The sequence below is a fragment of the Anomaloglossus baeobatrachus genome, unplaced genomic scaffold, assembly GCF_048569485.1.
Source record: "Anomaloglossus baeobatrachus isolate aAnoBae1 unplaced genomic scaffold, aAnoBae1.hap1 Scaffold_493, whole genome shotgun sequence".
NCBI classification, from domain to species: Eukaryota; Metazoa; Chordata; class Amphibia; order Anura; family Aromobatidae; genus Anomaloglossus; species Anomaloglossus baeobatrachus.
This window is the reverse complement of record NW_027444281.1, coordinates 198,150-224,840: the sequence shown is the minus strand read 5'-3', so window position 1 is coordinate 224,840 and position 26,691 is coordinate 198,150. Positions and strand designations below refer to the sequence as shown.

Below are 26,691 nucleotides of genomic sequence, written 5' to 3'. Positions count from 1 at the left end.
TCATTGAGTTTGACTGTTTAAACTTTATTAAGCAGTCTTTATGTTCTAAACACATCTCTCAAAACGCAATTGAAAAAGCATGTAAAAAGCGCTAAAAATGCATCTAAAATGCGGTAAATACGCATGCGTTTTTAGCGCTAATTTGTAGTCAAAACCAACTTGGGCTAAATCAATTACTGCCAGAGGGTGTGTTTTGACATGCGTTTTGGACAACGCAAAGTGCGGTCATACCCTAAGCCCTACTCCAAAAATAAGCCCTAGTTGTGGTTCCATAGGGAAGTGTCCAAGCAGCTAAAAAAGTTAAATACAGCAGAACTTTTATTTAAGAAAACAGACACCCTCAAAAGAAAGCAGACAAACGCCTCCCAAAAAAAATCACACTCACCAGGACCCAAACAATTACAGTTGGCAAGTACCGATGGTGGATGGGCTCTCACACAGAGATCTGTGTCGCTGTCAGGTCCCTCACTGTTCCCGCTGCATTGCACTGCAGAGCTGTGTATACAGTGACAGAGAAGGCAGAGGCAGTAATAAACCATCTCTGCCTTATGTAGAGATGGATGGATTTCATCTCTGTTGCTACATGTTTGCTTGTTGCTGCACTGCTTTTTTATTTTTCTGCCTACCTTCCCATATGAAGGATTGTTTTTGTTTTTTTAAAAAAATTACTCATAGTTTTTAATTTTATCATAAAATGGACTGGAAATTAAGTAAAAAGTCAAAGCACGGTGAAATAGTGGGGAAAAAAAATGAAATTCAACTATTGTTTGTTTTTTAGTGTTGTTTTTACTATGTACACTGTGTCCTGAAAGTGAGCGGTCATACGTAAAGCATCCGATCTCTGCACCTTCTTGGATAAGTCTGAGTTTGTACCGAACACTGAACTTCAGGTTCACTCATCTCTAGTGGTGAATAAAAATCACTTTTGTAAAAAAAAATTCAGTTTGTGTCGGCATTTTCCGACACCGGTAACATTATTCTTTTTGCGTCGATGGAGTTGAGTGAGGACTTGTTTTTCTCTTGGTGAGCCGACATTTTCATTGATGCCATTCTAAGTGCAATATGGATAATTCATCACTTTTCATTGTATTTATATTGCTATAAAAATAATGTGCTACTTTTATCGGTCGGTTTTACTATTACATAGCACATTTCATGTTGACATTTTTTTTCCTTCCCAAGTGATATCTTAGCTCCCATCTGCAGTATTTTACAAATCGGCTCATCTCCTTCCCATTCAGGTCCTTATAATATCGGATCCTCTCAGTGGAGATCTTCTATAGAAGAGAATTCTCCTGATTGCCCTGTGAAGGATGGATATGGACAGGGAAAAGATGGCGGAGAGGATATTACACCTCACCCTAGAGATCCTCTTCCGGCTTACTGGAGAGGTGAGAGATTCTGATGACGTCACATTACATCATTCTTATCTATGGGAATAACAGATGGACAGAACTGGAGAGGTGAGGACTCTGGAAATGTCTGGAGTGAGATTTATTACTGTGTCTCTCCATAACCAGGATTACACAGTAGTGAAGAAGACCTCTAGTGAGCGCTGTCAGGCCCCTGTGTCTGAGGGATGGGGAAGACCCCTGAGCCCAATCACGGGGCCTCCACCTCACCCCCCGATACATGAGGACATCAATGACCAGAAGATCTTAGAACTCACCTACAAGATGATTGAGCTGCTGACTGGAGAGGTGACACTGCTGGGAATGCTGGGACATTATACAGTAATGCTATGAAGGGATCGGGGGTGACGGTATCATTGTATGTGTCAGGTTCCTATAAGGTGTCAGGACGTCACCGTCTATTTCTCCATGGAGGAGTGGGAGTATTTAGAAGGACACAAAGATCTGTACAAGGACGTCATGATGAAGGTTCCCCAGCCCCTCACATCACCAGGTAATAGACAGGACTAAATACACACGGCCTATAATTATCTGTATGTAAGGAATGAATTCAGTCCCTGTATGTGTCTCCTCCAGGTCTATCCAGTAAGAGGACAACACCAGAGAGATGTCCCCGTCCTCTTCTCCCACAGGACTGTAAACAAGAAGATCCCGATGTTCCTCAGGATGTGTTTCCTCCAGCTCTATCCAGTAAGAGATATCTACTCATGTACTTTCTGCACTAATTTTGTGATTACATTTTTAGGCTTTCTGTTCTGGTTTTTTTCAGCTGTATTTTCTTTGCTTCTGCTTCTTCTGCTGTTTGTTTCTAGTCCCTTCTCTATGTTGTTATGAAAGCAACGCAAAGACCTGCAGAGGGTTCATGAATACGCTGTTTCCTGGAAAATAAGACCTACCCAGAAAATAATCCGTAGCATCATTTTACAGGATTTAAAATAAGCCCTAGTTACAGTCAGGGCCAGCGTTGGGAGGAGTCAAACTGCACAATTTCTCTGGAACCCCAGTCTCTTAGGGACCCCATCACTTGTATTCTAAGGTTAATTATTTAAAGACCTTTGATGACTTCAAGATCATGTGACATGATGTAACCAAAGGTCTTTTAATTGCAAGAGTCTAAAAGAACTGAACAGAAGACAGGCTGGCATGCAGGTCTGACATTTTGGGAATGGGAGAGCAAACTGGGCAATTGCACAGGGCCCCAATCCTCTAGGGGCCCCAGTGTTTATATACCAAGTATAGGACTGCTTAAGGCCCTTTTTGACATGACATCACGTGACCAAAGGTCTTAAGTGCAGGAGTCTAAAGCTGCTGGGTGTTCACGCCAATTTTAACCAGCTTTGCCAAAATGGACAGAGCTTGGCCAGGAGAAGGGTGTGATGCCACCGCTTCTCTAATTCATAACAAACTGCGGTGTTCCCTATGCCAGAAATTTCACTCCAGTCCCTGATGTAATTTTTCAGTGTCCATCACCGGTCTTGATGATTTGGAGCCCTAATGTTTATCAGCACAAACCCAAGACCCTGCTACCTGCTTTGCAAAGTTACAAAGCCTAAGGTTAGGCCATTAATGTTACAGTCCCACAACACCCCATTAAATATCCAGCATCTGTCTCTAACAGAGGCGGCTCTTAGCCTTTTAAACTTGACTGTTAATTTTTGACAGAGTCATCTTAATGGAACTCGCACAACTTGCGCATACCAACTCCTGTCGGCGCCTTGTGATGCGAATTTGGGACGTAGAAGGGTCACTAAGTTCTCCATTGCTGCTGTATTGTATATTCTCAAGCTCAAACTATAAAATTAATTAGAGCAATCAGTAAACACTCTAATGAGAAAAAATGATGAAAATACCAGATGTGTTTTTATGATCTAACTGTGTTTTGTAACAAAAAACAAACAAAAACAGGTCAGTATACAAATCTCCTTGAACCAGTCACCAGTGTCTGTACACAGTGAGGACGTGTTACAAAGACGGAGAAGGGGGATGGCTTAGCTATTGGAGTTAATGGCCGGTCCGCTTTGGTTACATGCTCATACAGGAAATGCAGATGATCAGTCACATAGCAGCAGAAACTGGGGAATGGAGCAAATACAGGTGAATTGTCACGTAGGAGCTAATATCTTTTTATTACATGTGGCTTTAACTATTTTAATTTTGTCTTCGAAAAAAAAACCTCTTTGAAATTGTCTATTTTATGGCTCAATGTCACAAGGAGATTTTTCCAGGTTTTGCCAACTGTCATGGTGGCATCAGGATCTTTGGAGACTGCTCTCTTCCTGCTAACTTCTCTGATGTCTGTGAGCCGCGTAGGGAGACACAGGCATCGAGCCACAGACTTAGTCAGGCTAGCAAGAGTTGATCTCTGCTGGGCTGCTTGTTAATGTATTTGATTAGATGCTGTAGGGGAGCCAGTATCATTCTCTCCCCTTCTGTATATGCTGGCTGGACTATTCCATTAATGCCAGCTATTGTTCATCTATACTGGTCTGGTGAGGTGTTGTGATACAGACTAACTGGTGGTTGTTGTGCATTATTGGTGTGAGTAGTTGTGGTGTTAACCCTTGTTGTCTTTTTGTTGCTGCCTTCCTGCTCTTGCTTTTCTTTTTAGTCTCTCACTGCTTATTTCTATGACTTTTCAATGTGTGTAAATTTTGGTTTACCCGTCTGTCTTAATCTCTTTCCATCATACTCCTGGTCTCTTTTTTCCTGGGGGGATAACAGATTAGATCTGGTCAGGAGAATAGTAAAGCACAAGACTCTGGCATCTCCACCTTCAGGGATAATTCAGAGGTTAGGGATAGCTTAAGGTCTCCTAGCATGAGGGGCAGTATAGGAGCCCCCTTTCCCTCATTAATCTGCAGTCACATTGTGATAATTAATCAGATTATTTACTGTAGCACATTTCAGAGAACTGGTGCTACTGGAGAGATATCTTGGAGACAGGAATGGGAGGTCTGAATTAACAAAGACGTAACTCTTTGATCTCGAAATTGAAATACAGATTCAGAATAATTTTTTCCCTAATTTAATTTCTGATGTTATGTTTTAAAAAAATAAATGTACTTTCAAAATAATATCATTAAAAAATAACAACATTGTGTTTATTTTTAACAGATGACTGTATTGGGAGTTCAGATGGAAATCTAATATCTTCAGAATTTATAACAGATGATGAAAGTCTCACACATGATACATATGAAGAGAATGCTGTTGTCCCAGATATACCTACAGTCCTTCCTAGGAAAGCTCTATCATCTGATCTTTTCAAACCAGTCCAAAATTCAGATTGTCAAAAAGCTTACACTGGGGAGAAGCCATATTTATGTTCAAAATGTGGGAAATGTTTTATTCAGAAATTAGATCTTTTTAAACATCAAATAACTCATACAGGGAAGAAGCCATTTTCAAGCTCAGAAAGTGAAAAATGTTTTACTCACAGAATAACACTTGCTAACCATCCAAAAAATAAATCTAGGAAGAATCCATTTTCATGTTTAGAGTGTGGGAAATGTTTTATTCAGAAATCAGACCTTGTTAGACATCAGAAAATTCACACAGGGGAGAAGCCATTTTCATGTTCCGAGTGTGGGAAAGGTTTTATTCGGAAATCAGAACTTGATGGGCATCAAAAATCTCACACAGGGGAGAAGCTATTTTCATGTTCAGAATGTGGGAAATGCTTTATTCATAAATCAGATCTTGTTAGACATCAGAAAATTCACACAGGGGAGAAGCCTTTTTTATGTTCAGAGTGTGGGAAATGTTTTATTCGGAAATCAGACCTTGTTAGACATCAGAAAATTCACACAGGGGAGAAGCCTTTTTTATGTTCAGAGTGTGGGAAATGTTTTATTCGGAAATCAGAACTTGTTGGGCATCAAAGATTTCACACCAGGGAGAAGCCATTTTCATGTTCAAAGTGTGGGAAATGTTTTATTCACAGATCACATTTTGTTAGACATCAGAAAAATCACACAGGGATGAAGCCATTTTCATGTTCAGAATGTGGGAAATGTTTTAATTGGAAATCAGAACTTGTTGTGCATGAAAGATGTCACACAGGGGAGAAGCCATTTTCATGTTCAGAATGCGGGAAATGTTTTATTCGGAAATCAGAACTTGTTTGGCATCAAAGATCTCACACAGGGGAGAAGCCATTTTCATGTTCAGAGTGTGGGAAATGTTTTATTCGGAAATCAGATCTTGTTGAGCATCAAATAATTCACACAGGGGAGAAGCCATTTTCATGTTCAGAATGTGGTAAATGTTTTATTCAGAAATCAGATCTTGTTAGGCATCAAAGATCTCACACAGGGGAGAAGCCATTTTCATGTTCAGAGTGTGGGAAATGTTTTATTCGGAAATCAGATCTTGTTGAGCATCAAATAATTCACACAGGGGAGAAGCCATTTTCATGTTCAGAATGTGGTAAATGTTTTATTCAGAAATCAGATCTTGTTAGGCATCAAAGATCTCACACAGGGGAGAAGCCGTTTTCATGCCCAAAATGTGGTAAATGTTTTACTAGGAAATCGGGTCTTGTTTACCATCAAAAAAATCACACAGAATAAACCATTTTTATGTTGTGAATGTGGAAAATGTAATTCTCAGAAATCAGATCTTGTTAAACGCATGAAGAAGCCGCACAGGGAAGGAACCTTTTTCATGTTGTCAATAATTGAAATGTTTAAATGGTAAATCAAGTCTTGCCGACCATCAGAAAACCAACAGAGCGGAGCAGCCATTCTTGCTTTCAGAATTTGCCAAATGTTTTAAGATTAATGAGGTCCTGTTGTCAGATGAGGCACACGGGAGAAGCCATCATCATGTACTATAATTCAAAGGGTTTTATCCAAAAATCGGCTACAATTGCTCAAGTTAGAATTAGTGAGGGAAAGAACCATTTTCTCTCTTTTTAAACTTATCGTATTTTTCGGACCATAAGATGCACCTAGGATTTGAAGAAGGAAAATAGGGAAAAAGATTGAAGCAAAAAATGTGGTTATGACGCACTGTTATGGGGGAGATCTGCTGCTGACACTGTTACAGGGGATTAGTGAATTTTCTAAATATAATCCAGTACCAAAACTTTTAGAAGTGTCCCTATTGGCCCTTGAAAAGAACTTCCAGGTTTTGAGATGCTACAACCCTCAGCAATCACTCACAGTGATAGAGTGAGGTCCACGACCCCAGCGCTGCAGCATCCTTCTTAAGCAGTTCAGTTAAACCTTAAAGTATGTGACAGCACTAGATTATTTGAGAGAGCAATGTCTCGTGCTTAGAGCAGATGCAGCGATTTGTGGGATCCCGCTCTGCACACTGAGATCCCACAAAATGGAAATTCTGGCTCCACTTTGTTAGTAAGTTGGGTATTTCGAGAGCCTTTAGGAACATTTGGGAAAGGTTTTGATACTGAATTATTTTTAGATAATTCACTAATCTCAGGTTGCCCACTGCTTTATTTACTAAAAAGTGCAGCCCCAGATTGGAGATAGGAACTTTGAAGTATATCACATTGTATATAATTGCATTTCAAAACATGTTTTGTTAATAAATGCTTGTATATATATTCTTCATGCCTGTCTTTCTCTATTGTTTAGATGTGATGATTTTGCCTCAGAACTTCTGGAGTTGAGGCAGAGCTGTAGGCATTTCGCACAAAAATAGTGAGGGGATTGTTGCACAGCTTCTAGTTTCCCAGTTGCAGAAGAAAGTTCACAGAGCGGATCACATGGGATAACAAACTCTTTCCTTCTGGAACATGAGGTAAAAATCTGCACACTAATACAGCATTATATCTGGAAGAGAAAGTGAAAGCAAAAAGAAAAACAAGAGACTTTTTACAATAAAGTGAGTAAGGAATCTTTACACAACATCGCCATCTACTGTTAGATCAGTATAAAGTCCTCCTTCACACCGTTAAAGAAGTCCTCATCTGTTGCATATACCAACAGGGATGTCACGGAGTTGTCACAGCTGGCTGACAATCCAGTGGCAGAAGTGTTGGAAAATCCAAAATATTTGCAGCACGTGTTGTTAACTGACAGTTCTCTGTTTCTGCAGCAGCGGACTCTATGACCCTGGGAAACTGTCAGTTTTTCCTCTGTGGCCAGCCTCTGACTTGCTTTATAAACCTCACCCTAGGGTGCTTTGGGTGTGGTTTATAGTTGTACTTGGCTGTGGTTTGCAGCAGTCGTTTCCTCTTGTTGTTCCAGGGTCTTCTGTAGCAGCTGTTCCTAAGATAAGTGTTTGACTTTTGCTATGTACCTGGGCTCAGGTGGTAGCATTTGTGTCTTCCCTGTATTGTTTCCTTTTGTCTCCCTTAGCGTTCGTGATGTTGACGAAGAGCTCATACCTGCCATTCTTACTTAGGCCCTGATCAGGTTTTGCCTAGGGTGAGGTATTCCTGCTCGACGACAGGTGCAGAACCTATATAGGGTTGGTGAGGGCAGTGAGGGTGAGATGTATTGTCTGGGGTCACCACTTCCCCCTTTCCCTAGTGATAGGGCATTCTTTTCTCCTTCCCTTTGTATTGTAATATACGGCTCTTATAGCTTCTATCCCCAGCCGTGACAGGAGAGAAGTTGATCGCATTCTGCATCCTGGATATGTGGAAGTTGTTAAGATACTCTGGTCCCAATTTAACAAAGCTTTTATGACAAAAAGTTGTCACACAAGCTTTGAAAAGTCACAAAAATTTGGATCAATTCATAGTTGTGCCAAATTTTGGCGGTTTTTACCATTTTCACTCCAAAATTTGTAGAGTTTGGGTGGGACGGGGGTGTGACACCACAGCTTCTTAAGTTCAATTCATGACAAGCTGCAGAGTTCCCTATGCCAGAAATCTCACTCCAGTCCCTGATGGGAGTAATATTTCTAGCATGGCACAAGGAGGCACATTCCACTCGTCAAATGCTCCAGCTTCATGAAGAGGCATGCACCACTTCATGAATCAGGAGTGGCCCCCTCATAAATTGGGCTCTTTATGTTAGAAAAATGATCCCTTTACAAAGGATAATTGTTGTAATAAAAAACTAAAGAATTTTATCTGTCTGATATCCAAGAGATTATTTTTTTGTGGGGATCCCCACAAATAGAGATAAGCGGACCCGTTGAAGTTTGGGTTCAGCTTTTTCAGTTGGACATTAAAGTTCAGTTTGAGAACTGGACTTGTCCTGAACCCCATTGAAAGTCACTGATTGGACAGTTCGGGTCTCCGCCCACATGCATCCAGCCACTAACAGAATATTTATTACCGGGGGATAGCTATGTACACAATACATCCTATAACTATGTTTTTACCTCCCCGTGAAAGCCATTCAAACACTTCATGCGGCTGTCATGTCCCCATCGGAGTCCACCCCTGCGACCTCTGCTCCGATCGCCAGGTGACGCCGTGTTCCCAGCATGGATAGTGCTTGTGATGGGAGAGGAGTCGGTGCCCGTGGCTCTGCTGAACACAAGCTCCGCTCATCCACTAGGCTGGGTTTCCCTGGAACCTGCAGTACCACTGGCTGACTGTAGGTGGCGTGTGTCTTCTAGCTGAAGTTGCCATCATTCACCTACAGCCAATGGGAAGACACCACACCCTTCTTATTCCCCCTCCTGTCATGTGATCACTGCCAGAGATAGTTTGTATTCCTGGTTCCTGTGCTGTTTGTATTTTTATTCCTGTGCGCTGACCTTGCTTGTGTTCTGACAGTGTCACGCTAGGTACGGTGAAGTACCAAGCGAACAGCGAAAGGGAAGGAAAACCCTGTGCCTAGGGAAGGGGGAGATGGTGACCCCTGACTAAGCCTATCACTGGGCCCTGAGTTCCCTCAGCACCCTATATAGACTCCACACCTATGGGCTAAGTCAGATACTTGACTCTAGGCTTACCTTGATCTGAACCCTAAATAGGGAACGTATGGGATGAGCTCTTCATCAACTCCACTAAGCTCTAAAGGACACACACTGATAACAAACAAGGGAAAACAACAAACAACTTATTTCTAGACGACTCAGTAAGAAGTTCAGTAAAGAGCAAGTACAACTCTACTGGTGTGTGCAAGCCGCCTGCTTGCATCCAGAGCTTGTGAAGGAACTGAATATCACCAAAACAAGTCCAGAGAAAATGAGACTATTTAAACCCAAGGGAAAAGCAGCTGAAGGGAAGAAGAGTTCCCTTAGGTCCTAACTGGGAAAGGATGAAAACCGAGCAGAGGAGATACCAAGTACAATGAATACTGACGGCAGGAAAAATAGAAAGTCAGGGAGCATTGTACGCAGCCAAATGCTGTGACAGAGAGAGACTCTGAAGTGTCATTTACTGGGCTGCTTTCTGTAATTTTGATAAAATCACTGTATTATCACTAGGGGATTTTCACTAGAGAACTACAGTAGTAAACCTTCTAGTATGTATACTCTATCTCCATAAGCTCTGTATAGCCCCACCCCACCCATGATTGGTAGCTTTCTGTCTATGCTTATTGTACACAGCTGCCAATCAGTGGTGTGGGTGGGTTTATACACAGAGGAGCACTTCCGGAATTAGTAGATCTTAGGCAGATAAAACTGATGTTTATCAAAACTTCAGCAAGCAGCCAAGTAAGTGACACATCCCTGAAACCAGGGTCTTTGCCCCTACATCATGCTGTTCTGAGATGAGATAGCAAAACCCAGTGACTAATTCCATTTAATGGATGGCCAGATAGACATCTATTTAAGGAAAAAAATTAGATCTGAAAATTGGAAAACCGATTCAGAATATTTTTTTCTCTAATTTAATATCTGATGTTATGGCTTAAAAAAAATAAATGTACTTTCAAGAAAATATCATTTAAAAACTAATAACATTGTGTTTATTTTGAGCAGATGACTGTATTGGGAGTTCAGATGGAAATCTAATATCTTCAGAATTTAAAACAGGCGATCAAATTATCACACATGATACATATGAAGAGCATGCTGTTGTCCTAGATATACCTCCAGTCCTTCCTCAGAAAGCTCTATCATCTGATCTTTTCAAACAAGTCCACTCCAAAATTCCGATTTATCACATAATTTTAAGCAAAATAAAAGTTACAGAAGGGATGTGGAACATGAAACCGCTCCTACAAGGAAGAAATCATTTTCATGTTCAAAATGTGGGAAATGTTTTACCAGTAAATCAAATCTTGTTAACCATCAAAAATATCACACTGCGAAGAAGCCATTTTCATGTCAAGAATGTGGTAAATGTTTTATTCAGAAATCAGATCTGGTTAGGCATCAGAAAATTCACACAGGGGAGAAGCCATTTTCATGTTCAGAGTGTAGAAAATGTTTTATTCGTAAATCCGAACTTGTTGAGCATCAAAGATCTCACACAGGGGAGAAGCCATTTTCATATTCAGAGTGTGGGAAATGTTTTATTCGGAAATCAGATTTTGTTAAAGGTAGGGTGTCACGGTTTTTTTATTTTTGTATTAATAATAGTGATTATGAAATCAAGTATTTTTAATACAAAATTAAATTCACTGTTTAGTTTTTATTTAATTCTAGTTTTACTGAAGCCCTGGAGGCTGCCATCTTGGATTTGGTTTTTGTAACGACAGTTACTCACCTCCTTTATGGCAGCCCCCTGGGCATAGAAGACAGTGGTCGGATTCCGACCCAATTTAGTAACATTACAGAAGGCGTCTGCTGTAAAATGGACGCGCCCCCTGGGCTGTCCAGATCACAGCAGAGAGAGGAGATCAGCGCCATTTTTGTGGAGCACATAGCATACGCTGTGTGCTCCACTTTCCGCCTGTCACCCGCCGGGATGGATGGGGTGAGTACTGATGCCGGGCACCAGTGATTGCACCATTAGTGATCCTGGCGTGCTGCTCCCCGCTCTGCAGCGCACCCTCCCCCATTCTGCTGCTCACCGCTCACCCCTCCAAAACTCTGCCGTGCACCCCTCCCCCACTCTGCTGCTCAACTCTCCCCCACTCTGCTCAAAACCCTCCCTCCCCGCGTGTACTCACCTAGGGCCTCCGTCAGCTGTTAGTGATCGCTGACAGGACAAGCTGCTGTGGGCGCGGGTCTGAGGTGAGTGCATGTTGCTGGGAGCAGTGATCTGCAGCCGGAGCGGCACTGCTCTACAGATCACCCCTCTTCGCTGCATGTCACCTTGAACCTCCAATCCCAGCCGGCAGCACAGTATATGGGGGCACGGGGCACAGATGATGAGGAATGTTTCCACTCACTGACAGCAAGCAGAGAGATTGGGAAATGTTTCCATTTAATGACAGCAAGCAGAGATGTTGGGGAATGTCTTTACTCAATGACATCAAGCAGACATATTGGTGAATGCTTCTAATCACTGACAACTAGCAGAAAAATTGGGAAATGATTCAATTCATTGACAGCAAGGAGAGATGGGAAATGTTTCTATTACTTGACAAGAAGCAGAAATGTTGAGGAATGTTTCTATTCACTGAAAACAAGCAGAGATGTTGGTGAATGTTTCTGTTCATTGACAGCAAGCAGAGATATTGGGGAATATTTCCACTCACTGACAGCAAGCAGACGTGTTGGGGAATGTTTCCACTCACTGACAGGAAGCAGAGATGTTGGAAAATATTTCCACTCACTGACCGGAAGCAGAGATGTTGGGGAATAACCGGATTGTGCCTGATGGCAAAAAACTGATGTGTGAAAGAGGGATCAATCACTCTGTGGCCACAACAAAATGGCTCCACACTGTGTCCCTACATTTCATTTTCCCTTATCCTGTTGAAAACACCCAGATTGGGAGGGGGAGGTGTGATATCACACACAGGAGGGCAGATTCTGCCCACTTTTACTTCAGCTGTAATCCAGGCTAGTTCTACAGTAGGATTTCTGTAGGATTTCAGCAGCTGCTCCCCCTAGTGTTTAAGAGTGGAATATATATCAAACTTAAATTATTTTTTTTCTATTTTTCTCAATTAAAAACAAATAATTTTATTTAAACCATTAAATCATTAATACTTTATATTTTTTTGGTTATTAAAAAAAAATTTGACGACACCTTCCCTTTAAGCATCAAGGAATTCACACAGGGGAGAAGCCAGTTTCATGTTTAGAGTGTGGGAAATGTTTTATTCAGAAGTCACATCTTGTTAAGCATCAAAGATCTCACAAAGGGGAAAAGCCAATTTCATGTTCAGAATGTGGTAAATATTTTCATTGGAAATCAGAACTTGTTTTGCATCAAAGATATCACACAGGGGAGAAGCCATTTTCATGTTCAGAATGTGGGAAATGTTTTATTTAGAAAATCAAAACTTGTTGTGCATCAAAGATCTCACACAGGGGAGAAGCCATTTTCATGTTCAGAATATGGTAAATGTTTTACTAGGAAATCAACTCTTGTTGACCATGGAAAATTTCACACAGGGGATAATCCATTTTTATGTTCTGAATGTGGAAAATGTTATTCTCAGAAATCGGATCTTGTTAAATATCTAAAGAAGCCGCACAGGGAAGGAACCTTTTACATGTTGTGACTATCTGAAATGTTTAACTAGTAAATCAATTCTTGCCAACCATGAGAAAACCCACACAGTAGAGGAGCCATTCTTGCATTCAGAATTTGACAAATATTTTTATCATTAATCAGTCAAAGGGTTTTATCCAAAAATCAATTGCTCAAGTAAGAATTGGTCATGGAAAGCACCATTTTCTTTCTTTTTAAACTTACTGTATTATTATGACCAAACGACGCACCTAGGTTTTAGAGGAGGAAAATAGGAAAAAAAATAGAAGCAAAAAAATGTAGTCATGAAATCTGCTGCTGCCTCTGTTATGGGGGTAATATCAACCAATTCTGTACTAATGGCTCCCATCCTGGGGCCCTTTCAGTTACATGTGTCGATCATCCTGGTGTATACATTGGTATACACCTTCCTGGTATATATGTTCCCCATCTTTGTCCCATCCTGGTACACATGATCCCCATCCTGGTATATATGGCCCTCATGCTGGGCTCATCCTGGTATACATGGCTCTCATACTGATATATATGGCCCTCATACTGGTAAACATGATCCTCATCCTCATATGTATGGCCCTCATTCTGGTATGTATGGCAATCATCCTGGAATATCTGGCCCTCATCTGGTATATATGGTTCTCATGCTGGGCTCATCCTGGTATACATGGCTCTCATACTGGTATATATGGCCCTCATACTGGTAAACATGATCCTCATCCTCGTATGTATGGCCCTCATTCTGGTATGTATGGCAATCATCCTGGAATATATGGCCCTCATCCTGGTATATATGATTCCCATCCCGGGCCCATTCTTGAATGTATGTCTTTTATCCTCGTATATATGATCCCCATCTTGGTACTTACAGGTGAAAAGGAACCCTCTTACCTCTTGGGCTGCAGGTTTCCCCGATGATATGTCCGGTTCTGCTGTCATCTTGGTATATATGTCACTCATCACGCTGCAGGAATAAAAAAAATGATTATACTCCCCATCCCTCTGCTCCCCCAGTGTCCGGTGTTGTCTTTGATGACGGCAAGTGAATTCAGTGTGTAAGTGACACATCGCATGACATCACTACCATGCACCTGCAGTTACACGCAGACATCAGCTGCTGGAATATTCACTGCTCTCCACACCCAGAATTATGGACTTGGGGAGCAGTGAATATTCATTCTCTAATAGCAGACACATGTGATCACCCAGCCGCAGCATTAAGTTGGCGGCTGGGTGATCATGTGTGCCCGCTATTAAAGAGAATGAATAGTTACTTGTCACTATGCCTATAATTCCACCCACCCCTCAATGCCGGCTTCAGTGCCTAGAGGTAGACGAGATTATAAGAGTGAGCAACAGTGAATATTCACTTTTGTTATTAGCAGGCACACTGCCCCGGCGCTGGTTTCTGCCTCCTATGACCCACTTCTCTGCCACCCCTCCAGCCACGGTCAGGAGCATTCGGACTATGAGACAACACCCCTCCCCTACCCCCTTCCTACACGTGTTTTTATTTTTGGCTGGGAAATGTGTCTTAGGCCCTCTTCACACCCACGTGTCTCCGGTACGTGCTAGGTCCATCCCCGCATGTACCAGAGACACGGGCACATGTAAACCCAATGGGTTTAAAATCAATGGGTTTATGTGTACACACGTGTGCAGCTATTGGCCCGTGCCTCCGTGTGGAGGAGACGTGAGCCCGTGTGCTCCACACGGATGCATGTCCGTTTTTCTCCGGCAGCACGGGTTTCACGCGGCCCGCACACGTACCACACGGATGTAGTGTGGATGCGGTCCCGTGTGACACGCGCCGTAGAAACAAACGTGTCAGAGAAAAATATAAAAAATCTTTACTCACCTTCTCCAGCCATGCAGTCTCTGTCGCTGCTGTCACTTGCTGCCGACCGCCGCTCATTATGCTCATTTAATATTCATTTCACTGCGGCGGAAGCAGCAGCAGCGGGGAGTTGGCAGGAACGGAGACCAAAGATCAGCACCACGGACAGCGACGCCATGGACAGGTGAGTTGAAAGTTCTCGTTTTCCATGTGTTATCACGGATAACACACGGAGAACACACATAGTGCCATAAACATGGCACACGGAGAGGAAAACGCACCTTTGACACGTCTTCGAAAAATACGGTAATTGGGTAACAAATAGTAAAAGTAAAAAAAAAGTACAATAATCAAAATCACATATCATAAAGGGGCACAAATCATTATGAATGTGTCTGACCGTTTCAGGCATCGCCCTCTTTCACTAAACTTCTCTTACATTTTAGAATAAAAAATTTCAAAAGTCACAAAATGTTTGAACAACTAATGTGTGTGTTGCACAAAATTACTTTTACACAATACTTTCTAGTGCAATGTGTTTGATGACTTTCCCTTTAAATAGTGCTTATCACAAATCTGTGGCTGCCTTTGATTTACTAAATATAAGTATAACACTGCACACTCTCTATTTAGCAAAACGTTGCCAGAGACAGGCTTTTTTCATGCAAGATTAACATATAGTTTATTTACAACAGCGATAACTGAGATTCTTTTTTGATGTTTCGGTCCTCCTGGATCTTGGTCACAATCGCTAGAGAGAATAGAATAACAACAAAAATAAGTGATAATGCTATATACAATCAATGATGCAATATTTATATTTACAATTATATACATAAGGCAAAGATAGTCCTCAATTAATGAAACATATACGTAGTATCAAGGTACATCACAAATGTGATTGTTTTTTTTTTAGAAAGTAGGATGAGAAAAGTATGATATAGTGGATTCTCACGTAATTTGCATGTAATCATGCATAACAGGATCAAATGTGGAGATCTGTTAAGTCTCTTTAGAGTGGTCACATGGCTGTTTGGAATATAGCCTAAGGGGTACTTCTTACACAGCGAGATTGCTAGCGAGATCGTTGCTGAGTCACAGGTTTTGTGACGTACGTAGCATTGACCTCATCAGCGATCTCGCTGTGTGTGACACTAAGCAGCGACCTGGCCCCTGCTGCAAGGTCGCTGATCGTTACACACTATTCTGGTTCATTTTTTGGTCGCTGTGAAGCATGCATCATCGTGTTTGACGGCGGGAAACCAACGATCTGAATGTAGAGACGGCATCTGGCAGCCTGCAAGCGGCGGTACGCTGGTAACCATGGTACACATCGGGTAACTATGCAAAGCGCTTTGCTTAGTTACCCGATGTGTACCATGGTTACCAGCATACGCCAGTTACAGGCTGCCAGACGCTGGCACCCGGCACACGTAGCCAGGGTACACATTTGGTAACTATGCAAAGCGCTTTGTTTAGTTACCCGATATGTACCATGGTTACCAGCGTACACCGGCTCCTGGCACACATAGCCAGGGTACACATCGGGTAACTATGCAAAGCGCTTTGCTTAGTTACCCGATGTGTACCATGGTTACCAGTGTACGCTGGCTCCCGGCACACGTAGCCAGGGTACACATCGGGTAACTATGCAAAGCGCTTTACATAGTTACCCGATGTGTACCCTGGCTACCAAACACAGCGTTGTTACACGGGTCACTGGTGGCTGGTCTCTGATCGCTGTGGAGATCTGCCTGATTGACAGCTCACCAGCGACCATGTAATGACCCTGTAGCGACATACCAGCGATCCTGAACAGGTCGTATCGTGGTCGGAATCGCTGGTACGTCGTTTAGTGAGACGGTACCCTTAGTCCAAGCAAGATAAAGTCAGGTGTCAGTAGACAGATAATTGGATGTAAAATATGGAGAATAAGTGGGATTTACCAGTTAAGATATGAGTACAAGATTGCACTGGGAGTGATTCAAAGGTATCAGGTTATGTGGGGTGTGATCACACCTGGTAGTAGGCCAGTCTGAATCAGCATAAACAAATAATGTGTATTAGTACAGGCTATTTGGTGCTGGGTAGATAAGGTGCTTAAGTAAATAGAATAATACAATACTTGCGGTCCTGCTTATGTCAGCCGGTGCTGAGTTTTTAAATGCTGCCGGGAATGGAGTCTGAGTTATTTCCGGGACGCTGGTGTATGCGGAGTAGCGCTCATAGGCTAAACTGGATTACCATATATAGTGTAATAGAGGCGTAATTTTGTACTGGCCATATGTGAGACTATCAGGGATCACCGTTAAGAGCTTAATATAGGTTAATAGGTATATCGAATCCACTTATATCCTCATGAATAAGAAAAAGAGAAGAGTATACGGTAGATATATGAACATTACAATCAAACCAGCAGACAAAGGGGGTGGGGTAGTCATCATGAACACTAATGACTATATTAGTGAAATCAAAAGACAAATAATGGATACTACTACATATGCGAAAATAGACACAGATCCAACTTTTTCCATTCAGTGGAAAATACATGAGCTAGTGACCGAATACCTTGAAAATAAAACGATAAACAAACCAAGATATTTCTATACAACCCGCATCCAATTACCCCAGTCTTCTATGTACTTCCTAAAGTACACAAAAGACTTGATAAACCACCAGGACGTCCAATAGTCGCCTCAACATATTCTCTCTTGTCACCCCTTTTAGTCTACTTAGAGAAGATCCTAACACCACTAGTCAAGTACGCCAAGTCATTCATACTTGACACCAACGATTTTCTAACAAAAATCAGAAACATGAATTCAATATCGGATAACGATATACTTGTCACCTTTGATGTGGAAAGCTTGTACACGTCTATCAAACACGATTTGGGCATTGATGCTACCAATAGAGCATTGAACAACACCTCCCTTAGCCAGAATGCTATAGAATTTTGTCTTAAATTACTAAGACTGGTTCTAACAGAGAATTTTTTCCTGTTTCAAGACTCTTACTATAAACAATGCTGTGAGACCGCGATGGGGGCCAATGTGGCCCCTGCTTATACTAATCTTTACATGGACAGGTTTGAAGAGGATTTCATTTATTCAAATATCATATTTCAGGCCAATACTCGTCTATGGGTCAGCGCAAAAAAGGGGGAGCCAGCACTGCCTATGAATGGCATGCAATAGTAAAAAGTGTAATATTCACAAATTCATTCCTGCTGTAACAATTCAATGAGATTTTTTGCAAACGATTGATCAATAATTTGAGCCCCCCTGTCACATCACGACAAATCTCTATAGGGGGGTCCCTACTCTATATTATAAATTACTATTGTACCATATGGTTGTGTTGCCCTGGCAAAACCAGGTAGTCACAGATGACAGTACCCCCCACAGGAATCAGGACAGTACAGTACAGGAATCGCCTCCTCCTTGGGAATTAACACCACATCTCACACACAGGAACACCAGCCACAAAGCCTAGTCGCCCCCCCATGACAGCCAGGAGACACCAGTGGGTGGGACCAGGCGGATGGGAACGCCCACCTAGGGGTCTAGAGGTGACAAGGGGAGGGAACCAGTGAGTTCAGTTTAGTTTCCGTTTGAGCTTTCAGTTGAGTGGAGTCTGGAGTTAGAGCCGGAGGCGAGCAGACAGAGTCAAACACTGAGGAGTGTGCAGTGTGGTCGAGGATGGAGCCCTTGGACCATGGGAGAACCAACTAGGTGGCAGAAGGCAGTGTAGGGCCACAGGCGATGGAGATCCGGTCGCGGGAAACCTGAAGTGAACTGGGGCAGGGTTGTAGCCTGCCGGTACCGACAATGGGAATCTGGTCCGGAGGCCGTGCACATGCGGGGTACCTGGACCATAGGATGAGGCAAGCTTCAGGCCCCTTGTTAATTAACCAGCGGGACAAGGTACCAGGCCTTGTTTCTGAAGAGAGAAGCCCAGATAGAGTAAACTGGCAGCCCAACGCGGTGGATAGGGTGTCCGCCAAGAACCCATTAAATCCCACAGGTCAGAGTTTGTGGGCAACGGCTCCCTCTGCGTACAAAGCTGCAGGGGAGCGGATTTCTACCGTTCCAAGCGGGTTTAATCAACACACAGCAAGACACAAGTGCAGAAGGAAGGGTCCCTACCTTGCTAACCCGTGTGCGGGACCAGCACACCTCTCCAACGGCAACCGGCATCCGGCCTTGGTTTACAGTACAGACTCTGTGTAGATTATTCCTAATCGTGAGTACACCAGTGTCACCCGGTCCAACCTGCCAACAGCGCCCCAGCCCTGCTCCCTACCTACACCCGGGCCCCGGGACTACACCTCCCCCTACCCGTGGAGGGGATACCACCTTGCTGCCCAATACCATCGGTCCCGGACACTGGCCCCAAGAGTCAGCGGTGGTCCCACCATCCCATCAACGCAACCCACGGGTGGCGTCACAGACAGAAACTAACTCCCCTGTAAATACCCCCTTTTTTCACTGTTGCGAGGATGGGCAATTGCACGAGCCCCGGGTCCGGTCGCCACTCGAGCCCAAGACACGATCCCGGATCCTAGCACCCTTCGAGCAGCCCCTTTGCCGCAGCGGAGGCGGCACCCATCCGCGACACGGTCTCATATAATGAGCAGGACCATATAAAAACAACACATACCTGAGACATATCTGAACCGCTCCCATGTTGCAAGGACAGACAACTGCAAATAAAGGCAGTCCAGGAGCCAGCATATGCAGCGAAGCCACACACACCAGCACAATATCAGAACTGGCCCTCACAGTGTCAGACCAGCAACTATGGATAAGGGTGGAACAGGCTCAGGCAGGTGGTGCTTAAATAATGATGCCTGTGGAACAGGGGGCGGTGGCGGCAACAGAAAGAATTTGCAAACCACACTGAGCGTGCACGGCAAGGTGGGGGTCAGCCACCGACCAGTTAAACGCAAAAAAGGGGGAGCCAGCACTGCCTATGAGTGGCATGCAATAATAAAGAGTGTAATATTCACAAATTCATTCCTACTGCTTTTATATGGTCCTGCTCATTATGTGAGACCATATGGTACAATAGTAATTTATAATATAGCGTAGGGACCCCCCTATAGAGATTTGCCGTGACGTGGCAGGGGGGCTCAAATCATTGATCAATCATTTGCAAAGAATCTCATTGAATTGTTACAATAGGAATGAATTTGTGAATATTACACTTTTTATTGTCGCATGCCATTCACAGGCAGTGCTGGCTCCCCCTTTTTTGCGTTTAACTGGTCGGTGGCTGACCCCCACCTTGCCGTGCACGCCCAGTGTGGTTTGCAAATTCCTTCTGTTGCCATTAAAATTTATGTATCCCAGAGGTCATCTAGATTCTTTGTTTTTGTCTTCCAAGCTTCCTCTTTCATCCTACCCCAAACATGCTCAATGATGTTCATGTCTGGTGACTGGGCTGGCCAGTCCTTGAACATCTTGATCTTCTTTGCCAGGAGGAGCTTTGTTGTAGAGATGGATGTATGAGATGGAGCACCATCCTGCTGCAGAATTTGACCCCTTTTATGATAGGGAATGTAAGAGGTAGCTAATACTTTTTGATATTTTAGGCTATTGATATTGCCTTCCACCTTGCAAATGTTTCGCACACCCCCATACTCAATGTAACCACAGACCTTGATCTTTCTGGGTGTATTTTGGATCCATATGTGCTCCAGTAGGTCTCCTGCAGTATTCCCGACAGCTGTGGTGTAATTCAACTGAAGATTCGTCAGAGAAATCCACCTTCTGCCACTTTTCCCGCATCCATCTGTTTAGCAGGCTGTGGGACTTGGCAAATGACACACTTTTTTTAATTGCCTTTTGTTTAGTGCTGGCTTCTGGGCACTGATTCAACCATGGAGGCAATTTCGACACAGTATCCTACAAACTGTTCTAATTGACACGGGGACTTGAGGTGACCAGGCCTGTTGGAGCTCTGTTGCAGTGAAAGAGGGGCTGGATTTGGATTTTCTAACCAACAAACGTTCCTCCTGAGCAGTTGTCTTGCGGGGTCTGCCGGACCTGGGCTTGTCAAAAACATCTCCAGTCTCTTCAAATCTTTTTTTAATTCTTTGTACTTGACGCTGAGACACATTAAAGGTGCCAGCCACCTCTGCAGTGGATCTGCCCTTCAGTCTCTTGATAATCAAGACTTTGGTCGCCGGGTGGATTTTTGCCATGTTGTCAGAGGTCAAGTTGCAGTTCAAGTGAAGGTCTGGGGTGCTGGGTTTCTTTTTATACACACCCACTAATTAACCGATCATTTAGTGAGCACAGGTGAGGATGATGTAAACTAGGATTGGGTTCATTATATGACAAGGCGACAAAACTTTTGTCTCGCCAAAATCTGACCTTTCTGTGTTCATTAAATGATCAATATTTCAGCTTTGCAGGAACTTTATTTTTATAACCTAAACCAAATTTGTGAGGGTTTCATCTTTCAAAAGAGAAAGTTATAAAACTAATGGATGAATTTAAAGTCAGGTTATAAGCTTTTATTTACATAACATGGATAAGCGACAGAACTTCTGTCAGGGAGTGTAGATAAAGAGATCTTTATGCAAAGTATTTCTAACCATCCTTCATTATATGCTAATGATCGCAGGGACTAGTGCAAGGGCGTTAGTTCCTGTGCTCATTCCGCCCTCTTAGCATGTTAGTATGACCACAGGGGCGTGCTAACATGCTATTCAATGCACACTGCTCAGCATCATCATCGGCAGTGACGCGTTTACCTGTATCTGTTGCACTGCCTCAGAACGCTGGGCATAGGGTTAGTGCGCATGATCGGAAGTCCCAGGCACTTTTGGTCATACGCACTACACCATTCTGAAGCCGGGACACGTACACCCGGCTTCATAGTGCGCATGAACGGAAGTCCGGTGATCTTGTGCACTGAACATAAGTCCAGCGGTGGCTCAGTGGTGAGTGCGACCATGTCTTTACTCTGTGTATTCATTAGCATGTCAGCACGCCCACAGGGGCCCACAGGGGCAGGCTAACATGCAAAGGGGCCGACTAGCCAGGGGAAGTACCACCCTTGTGACTAGTTGCTGGCCTCATTAGCATATAATGAAGGTTCTTTAGAAATACATTTTCTATAGATCTCTTTATCTATGATAGTGGATACAGGGACTGCTAGTCATAGATTAGCAATTTGCACCCAGAACGGCTCGTGGTTATGGCTGCATACAGGATCTGACTAGTTAACTATCAGTTAGTAATTCACCCTAGTATATAGATAACCCCATGCTCTTGTGACAAAATATCAGCTATATGTTCTGTTATGGAACACATTAAAAGGGTATTCACATCTACAAGATCGTTTCCCAATATGTTGTAGGTGTAATAATAATTAGGTTACCAAATACCTGGAATAAGAAATGTAGTATAGTTCTCCTGATATTGCCACATCTCCTGCCTCATGTGCAGGGCATTGCAGCTTTTATTACCATGGTTATAAACACAAGCAAAGCATGAACTGTCACTACATAAGTGGTCGTAACCAAGGATACCTTAGCTGCAATGCCCTGCACATGAGGTAAGCCACATGGCTTTATCAGGAGAACTATACTACATTTGTATGTTTAGGTATTTGCTGCTAATAATAATAATGTTATTATTAGTATTAAACCTACTACATACTGTGGTAAGATCTTGGGAGATGGGAATACCTCTTTAATATCAGCAATCTAATTCCGTCATCATGCTCTGAATTAATGAAATCTCCAATCAGTCTCCACACTAGCATCAGTCAGGCATACTGTGACCTATTGTTAAAAATAGTGAAGTTATATTATGTTACATATGACAATGGAAATAATAATATTTATATTATAATAAGTTTACAATCTTCCACCATATAAATTATATTTTACATTTTTCTTTTGATTTTTTTACATTACAGTTATGTTTAGTACTGCAAGACTATTTTATATGACTTTTTCCGGCAATACTTAATCTTTGGAACATGCCAGGTTGTGGCATTAACAACTGTTACAGCTGCACAGACAATAAAAAGGGCCGTGAAGAAAAGATCATTTTGCATTGCTTTCCATGAAATGTTGAAAGAATAATCTTTGGCTTCAACAGACAAGGCAAAATTTCACCGATATTGATCTTTTGGCTGAAAAGATCTTTAACGAACGGAATACCAAAAAATACTGTTTGTGTTCAAAGCACTTCACTGAGGATCGCACATGCCACATGCAGGAGTGAAAACTTTACAAAGTTCTGCGTTACCAACTGTATTTCCTTGTCTGGACGAAGGACAACATTATATATCGAAGACACTGCAAAAAGCAAAGACAACCAAACGAAAAATATCCTATGAAAAGTCTAAAACTTCAGATGCAGAAAATCTTTCCAGTGAGGCAATAAACATTTTGGAAACAAAAGGCAGTGCAAAAAATGTGAACAATATAAGCACCCAGACAGATGCCAATTTGTGTAATTCTGAGCTATGTTTCAGAAAGGTTATTGAGTAGAGTTGATCGAATCCGCTAAAATCCGGACCAGCGGATCCCTGCAGGATTGAAAAAAACAATCCAGATCCGCTTCAGATTCCAGTGCCCATATAAGTCTATGGGGACCAGAATCCAGGGATTAAAAATGTTTGTGGAGGGGATATGGGGGGAGAAGGACACACATTATACTCACCTGATGTGTCATGGCAGCAAATTCACAGTTTTCCCTTCCGGAGCCAACAATTCAATATTCATTGTTTTACCTGCCCAACGGCGCGTGTAATTGGTTACAGTTAGACGCGCCCCCACCCTGAGTGCAAGTGTCTGCAGGTCAGTATGGTGAAACGTGCATGTGTTTCAGAAACACATGCACACTCCTGTCAGAAGTGTGTGTGGCTGTTCTCCGATGTCAGACTCATGGGAGTCCCTTGCAAGTGTGACTCCAGCCCCCCCTAATTTTGATAGCCAGCCAAGATAAAGCCAGCTGAGGGTTGGTATGCTCAGCCCACAGCCGCCCAATATTGCCGCATTTATTAGATGTGACAATCCCGGTGCATTACCAGCTCTTCCTATTGCCCTGGTGCGGTGGCAATCGGGGTAATGAGGGGTTAATAACAGCGCACAGGTGCTACTAAACCCCAGGTTAGTGATGGCACAGGCGTCTATGAGACCCCCCATTATTAACCTGTACATGAAAGTAAATAAGAACAAACACAGAGAAAAATCCTTGCAGCGGTGTCAGGAGGTGCACATTTAGTGCTAAAATCGTCTGCAGAAGACTTCAGCACCAAATTTGCATTTTTTTTACCAGGAGGTGTAGATTGGGCACCGGAATCTGGTGTAAAAACTAAATAATCACCAAATTTACATCCCTTGGCCCAAAAATTAAAAAAAACAACCTGTGCTTATCTTGGCTGTGTAGCAAAAGAAAAGGAACTGCATGCGGCTTTTCTTTTGTTAAATAATAAAAAACAAACAAACAAAAAAAATGACATGCGGTCCTCCCTAATTTTGATACCCAGCCATGATAAAGCTGGCTGGGGGCTGATATATTCTCGGCCCGAAGCCACCCGGTATTGCCGCATCTATTAGATGTGACAATCTTGGTGCAATACCGGCTTTTCGCATTGGCCTGGAGCGGTGCCAGTCGGAATAATATGGGGTTAATAGCAGTGCACAGCTGCTACTAAACCCTAAGTTAGTAATGGCACAGGTGTCTATGAGATACCTGCATCACTAACCTGTAAATGAAAGTAAATAAACACAGACAGAGAAAAAATCCTTTATTTGGAATAAAATACAAAACATACACCCTCCTTCACCACTTTATTAACCCCCAACACCCTGCAGCTCCGGCATAATCCACACAAGGTCCCACGCCGCTTCAGCTCTGCTATACAGCCAGTGGCCATAGAGCACGACCTCTGGCTGTGCAGACAATGACTGCTGCAATGTCTGCACGACATGCAGATACTGTTACAGGCTGAGGGGCGCATGTGCCTGCAACCAATCACAGATGAGAGGACGGCCAGTAGTCGGGGAAAACATGGAAAGCTGTGTGTATGCGATGGACAGTACAAGAAGTGAATGCGTGACCCGGAAGCAGTGTGCTGCTATGTCTCGGTAAGTATGAAATGCTGTTTTATCTCTATTTTTATTTATTTTTCAATTACTTTCGCCAGTTCCGGATCCGGCACCCGGAAATCTTTGAAACCGCGCGGATCCAGAGATTTACAATCCGGATCCGTTCAGCCCTAATCATGATGTAAAACCAAAGGTCTCTAACCCTCATTATTATCCAGTAACATCTCGCGTATCATCATTACACAAGTTCCAGAATATGATAGAAAAGGACCAGTTGGCTCTGCACTGTTATGTCTCCTCCAATAAAAAAGTATATAATTTACCAAAAACTCAATTTAATGCTGATTGTGAACTAAAATATAACAATTTGGTTATACGTAAGTCAGACAAGGCGGGATGTATAGTGCTGTTGGGAAAAAAATAGAATGACATTTTGGAAAATAATCCTACTTACCATAGATTGCAATCAATCCAGATGATGTCTTTTCTAAAGTGTTATACAATATGTTGGATGAAGGTTTGAAAATGTTTTTTAAATAAACATAAAATAAAAATACTTTTTAAAAATGAGTGTCATGGCGGCATCAGACGCTGTTCAGACCACAGACTGTGATACTCCACACTATACATTCTCTTGTGCTTCTGAGTTGCACAGGCAGGCTTGGGCGTTGAACAGCTGTGTGTTCATTAGTGATCAGACTAGCAAGAGTTAATTTCTGCTAACCTGCTTGTTACCTTTTATATCACATGTTGCGAGAGACTGATCACAGGTATGCTCCGCCTTTTTAAGATGAGGTATTTGTCTTCCCATGCCAACTATAGCTTTCTGCTACACTGGTCTATGTGCTGATGTTTTCCAGTCTAGTGATTTACTGCACGCTGCTTGGTGTGCTGTAGAATTCCTCCTGTCGTCTGGTTATTTCCTTCCTGCTTTAGTTTTCCTCTTTATCACTTGTTGTCTGATTACTCTGTGTGAGAATGCTGTATGATTCATTTTTGCTTGCCCCTGTTTGTCTATCACTGTTGGAGTTTACATGCTCCTGTGGATTTTTTTTTTGCCATTTTCTAGTAGGCTATATGGTAAAACTCATGATTTCATTTAAAAATACAACTTGTCTCGTAAAAAACAAGCCCTCATATGGCAAAATTGATTGAAAAATAAATGTACGACTCTTGTAAGAAGGGTATCAAAAAACAAAAATGGAAAATCTCCTGGGGGTGAAGGGGTTAAGGGTACTTCTCACATAGCGAGATCGCTGCTGAGTCACAGGTTTTGTGACGTACCAGTGACCTCATCAGCGATCTCGCTGTGTGTGACACTGATCAGCGACCTGGCCCCTGCTGCGAGGTCGCTGATCGTTACACACAGTGCTGGTTCACTTTTTGCTCATTGGTCTCCTGCTGTGCATCACGCATTAGCGTGTTTGAAAGCGGGACACCAACGATCTGAATGGGCAGGGAGCCAGCGTGTGGCAGCCTGTAAGCGGCGGTACGCTGGTAACCATGGTACACATCGGCTAACTATGCAAAGCGCTTTGCTTAGTTACCCAATGTGTACCATGGTTACCAGCGTACGCCGGCTCCCGGATACGTAGCCATAGTACACATCGGGTAACTATGCAAAGCGCTTTGCTTAGCTACCCGATGTGTACCATGGTTACCAGTGTACCGCTGCTTACAGGCTGCCAGACGCCGGCTCGCCGCACACCTAGCCAGGGTACACATCGATAACTATGCAAAGCACTTTGCTTAGTTACCCGATGTGTAACATGGTTACCAAGCACAGCGTCATTACACGGGTCGCTGGTGGCTGGTCTTTGATCGCTGTGGAGATCTGCCTGATTGACAGCTCACCAGCGACCATGTAACGACCCTGTAGCGA

General features: G+C 42.9%; 1 protein-coding gene across 1 annotated transcript; it reads left to right on the top strand.

Annotated features, from left to right (window-relative positions):
- The first annotated feature begins 1,956 nt into the window (after positions 1 to 1,956).
- On the top strand, positions 1,957 to 24,994 carry LOC142282073 (uncharacterized). The gene is made up of 5 exons (XM_075332931.1): positions 1,957 to 1,971; positions 2,003 to 2,102; positions 4,527 to 5,585; positions 17,459 to 17,877; positions 24,908 to 24,994. Exons 1-5 carry the CDS (start codon positions 1,957 to 1,959, stop codon positions 24,992 to 24,994), a joined length of 1,680 nt encoding a protein of 559 aa, XP_075189046.1.
- The last annotated feature ends 1,697 nt before the right edge of the window (positions 24,995 to 26,691 follow it).